The following is a 3,767-nucleotide window of genomic DNA, read 5'->3' as shown; positions in this document are numbered from 1 at the left end:
AAAAAAAAAAAATCAAAAACCCTGGGCTTTGGCTTTAAGTGGACTCTGAGCTCTGGCTTATAGCCAGTATGAACTTGCGCAAGTTCCTTATCTTCTTCATACCTATTTCTTCCTCTTTGAACTTGCTGTAATAATTCTTTCTTCCTAGGGTTGCTTGGGGGAAATTTCCTATATATAATGTCTATTTCATTCATAATAAGAAAAAGTCTCCGATTTATTTAATTCTGTAAAAGGCTGACTGAATGAAGAATGCGTGAGAAAACTGAGGCACAGAAGGGCTTATTCTATCACTTCTAGCAACCCAGTTGTTTGGGGCAGAAGTGAAACTGAAATTAGGCCTCTGGCCTCTCGAGGCAGGTGCAGGGGATTCTTTACCTTTCACCATTTGCTTTGCACTTTTCTTTTTATAATTTCAACCCTTGGGAGTTTAAATTTCCTTTCACCTTCAGGACTCCAGAGTTGATTTTTAAACATACATACACCTAAGTCTCAAAGTATATGGAGTATAATATTTATATTTCAGGAAATAGATTAATAGACTCCCAACTCAAGGAAACAGTTACTCCTTTAGTCAGCTTTTTACAAATGGGGACATGCATAGGTTTTTCAATTCCTCTTTTCTATTCTAAGTGGCTTTCCAGAGACCTACTGCCACCTGGGGCAAAGTACACAGCCCCAAGATCGTTCTGAAGACCAATGGTTTAATTCCCTTTATTGTAGTTTCACATATTGCTGCAGTCAGAAGTAAGTGCAAGCACTCTCTGAGGCAAGCCTCTTGCTGGTTAGTAACTACTTCTCCAGCTTAATATCTTTGTCCACTTGGAGTTTACATGGGGTTAAAATCCATATTCAGGTACTTGCTGAAGTTGGGAATGGGTGAGACTATCACCTCCAAAAATAATAGGGGATCTCAATGAAGAGAAATCTCACCATGCAAGCAAAAATATAAATCTGATGACCACAGCGAGCCATTGAAATTTTTAAAAGGTAATGAAGAAGGGAGAGAAGGGGAGAGGAGTATAATAGCTATGAAAAACTTTTTTTTTTAAAGTAAGTAATAAAGGAATATGTGCAGTGAGTGAACACAGACAGCTATCTTGAGTTGGGGGCAAGTTAATTACATTCAAAAAAGAAAGCATCTCCAGAATTTTTTTTTCTTTTTTGCAGTGAAATATTTTAGTTCCTTCATATAGAGACATATTACACGTTAACAACCATGAAAAACAATACAAAATGCCCTCAATTTAACAAGTAGAAAAATATAACTAGTATATATGGCCATTGTGAATCTAATACTGTACAGAAGTAATTTATGGATTTTACAAATAAATTATAGCTTAAATGCCCTTTTAAAATTCTCTTTCCCCCCTAGATGTACACTAGAACTTACAATAGGAAAGGTTCCGAGCCTAGCTTATCGCAAATCAGTGCCAGTCAAATGTTCTGCCGACAAGCTCGAAGAATTTCTTATTTGGCTCGTGAAAATATTCATGCAGTTTATTGAGGAGCTTGGGGTCGACTTGGGGGTGCGCCCGGCCTTTGGACTCGTGTAAGCAGCGGTCCCGGCCGCTGTCCCGCAGGCAGTAAAAGCCCTTGGTTTTGTTAAAGTAGAAGTTCGAGGCATTGATCTGCGGTGACAGCCTCAGGAACCTCTCGACCTTTTGGATCTCGGGGAAGGGGTCCCTGATGAGGCGGTCGCCGTCCACGATGTGGATGCGGTGCAGCGAGAAGAAGCGAAGCCAGTTCTGCATGTGCACGTGGTACAGGCTGCGGTTGAGAGCCTTGTAGTCCACGTTGAGCCGGCCATCACGCACAAGGAACTCCTCGATGGACGGGTAGGGCTTGTGCTTCTGCATGTGGTTGTAGAACACTTGGGTGTAGTCGGACAGCACGCGCTCTGACGGGTCCCGCAGGATGAGCAGCAGCCGGATGGACGGGTTCATGCTGTGGACCCGCTCAGGCACTTTGGGTGACGTGAAGTACGCGGGGGTCTTTTCCACCGTGAGCTGGTGCGGGGAGGAGAAGGGCATCTGGCTGAGGTACCAGCCCAGGCCTTGGCTGTAATGCTCCTCCCAATCGAAGAAGTGCACCTCGTTTTCGGCGGCCGCCACGTCGGGATGCAGGCTGAGCATCTCTAGCAGCGCACGTGTGCCGCCCTTGCGCACACCGATGATGATGGTCTGCGGCAGCTGCTGGGCGGAGCCGTTGGGGGCCGCGCCTTCCCGGATCTCGTCCTGCAACGTCGCCGCTTTCCTCACAAGCTCCGGCTGGCCCAGCTCGGCCCCGGGCATGGCGGGGCGGGAAGGCACTAGCTGGAGCTGGACCACCAGCATCACCGCGCCCAGGAGCAGCGTGGCCATGCTGGACACCACGGTGGCTTCACTGGGCCGGGCGCCGCTGGGTCATGAAGCGCTGCCGCGAGGGATGCCTCCAGATCAGTGACACATGGATGTCGCAGGCTTCCGATTACTAGGAAACAAAGGGGAGAAGTATTAACCCCACATAAATACTGGGCTTAATCAAGCCGACAACTCTGTCGTCTTGGGTACGTAGGACATTCACCTCCTGGGGCTTTCTCGGTTCCTTTATCCTATGAAGCAGGGGCAGCAAACAGTTTCTGTACAGGGAAGAAAGTAAATGTTTTAGGCTTTTGGGGACATATAGTCTCTATGGCAACTCCAACTATGCTATTTTGCTCTAAAGCACCCATAGACGATACACAGAGAAATGGGTGTGGTTGTGTTCCAATAAAACTTTATTTATGGACACTGACATTTGAATTTCATATAATTTTCATGGGTCTTTAAATATTCTTCTTTTTTTTTCAAACATTTGTATTTTTACTGCTCTGTTGGCACTAAAACCAGGCCAAGCTTTGGCCTGCAGTCATAGTTTGCCAACATCTGCTATAAAGGAAAAGGTTGGGAAGGACTTTTGGACCTCGGCGAACATCAGAGGATATCTACTAGCTGCCAGCCCCAGGCAGAGGGGCAAGCGATATGGAAGCAGGCATTGTTTCTGCTCCCCAACCCACTAGGGGCTCCTGATCTAACAGGGCAAGTGAACCTGTTTGGAAGATTGAATGATTAACTCCAATTCTTTACTCTCCCCTGCATCCAATTCTTGCTATAGCCTCTTTGTAGGGGGAGTGTACTTCCCAGCAATTTGATTTGGTTTTTTTTTTTTATTTGCCACGAGAAGAACATGCCCTGGCCAGCCAGCTGCTGGTCCCAGGAGGAAGACGAGAGACACCTGCAGTAGAGCTGCCCGATCAGTCCACTGTGTGCAGCCCAGCCATCTCCCTCAGGAGTGAGAATGCATGCTTGTGGTTTTAAGCCAGTGAGTTTTGGGGTAGTTTGTATTACAGCAACAATTTAGCAAAGGTTAATTGATACAACCGGACTGCAAGCATCTGTGCGATATATGTTACGATTATAATTTAGGCAGAGTACTGTGAGGGCCTATGTTCATTCATTTTGCCTGAAATGATTAGGGATGTCTTCCTAGTAAAGCGAACGTTTGAAGTGGGCCTAGAGGGATAAACAGGCGAGGTTACTGGAAAGAGCAAAAACCCTTCATGCAGGCAAAGGTTTACTATTTATAAAGAACAGGCCTTGCAGTCTGTTAAGTGGATTGTTGTTCTAACACTGCAGTGTAAGGTAGAAATGCAGGACAGTTATAAAAACACAAGGACACACAAATTTAGTCCATTTCAAAATTCACGGTCCAAATATAAAATTCAAAATTCAGGGCTCTTCCTGTGAACT

At 45.6% G+C, this 3,767-nt stretch overlaps 1 protein-coding gene across 1 annotated transcript; it reads right to left on the bottom strand.

Annotated features, from left to right (window-relative positions):
• Nucleotides 1–1,424: 1,424 nt before the first annotated feature.
• On the bottom strand, nt 1,425–2,360 carry HS3ST1 (heparan sulfate-glucosamine 3-sulfotransferase 1). Its single transcript, XM_060086431.1, has one exon. It carries the CDS (start codon nt 2,358–2,360, stop codon nt 1,425–1,427), a length of 936 nt encoding a protein of 311 aa, XP_059942414.1.
• Nucleotides 2,361–3,767: the final 1,407 nt, after the last annotated feature.

Source organism: Mesoplodon densirostris, chromosome 1 (genome assembly GCF_025265405.1).
Source record: "Mesoplodon densirostris isolate mMesDen1 chromosome 1, mMesDen1 primary haplotype, whole genome shotgun sequence".
In the NCBI taxonomy this organism is placed as follows: domain Eukaryota; kingdom Metazoa; phylum Chordata; class Mammalia; order Artiodactyla; family Ziphiidae; genus Mesoplodon; species Mesoplodon densirostris.
This window is presented reverse-complemented; position numbering and strand designations above follow the sequence as displayed.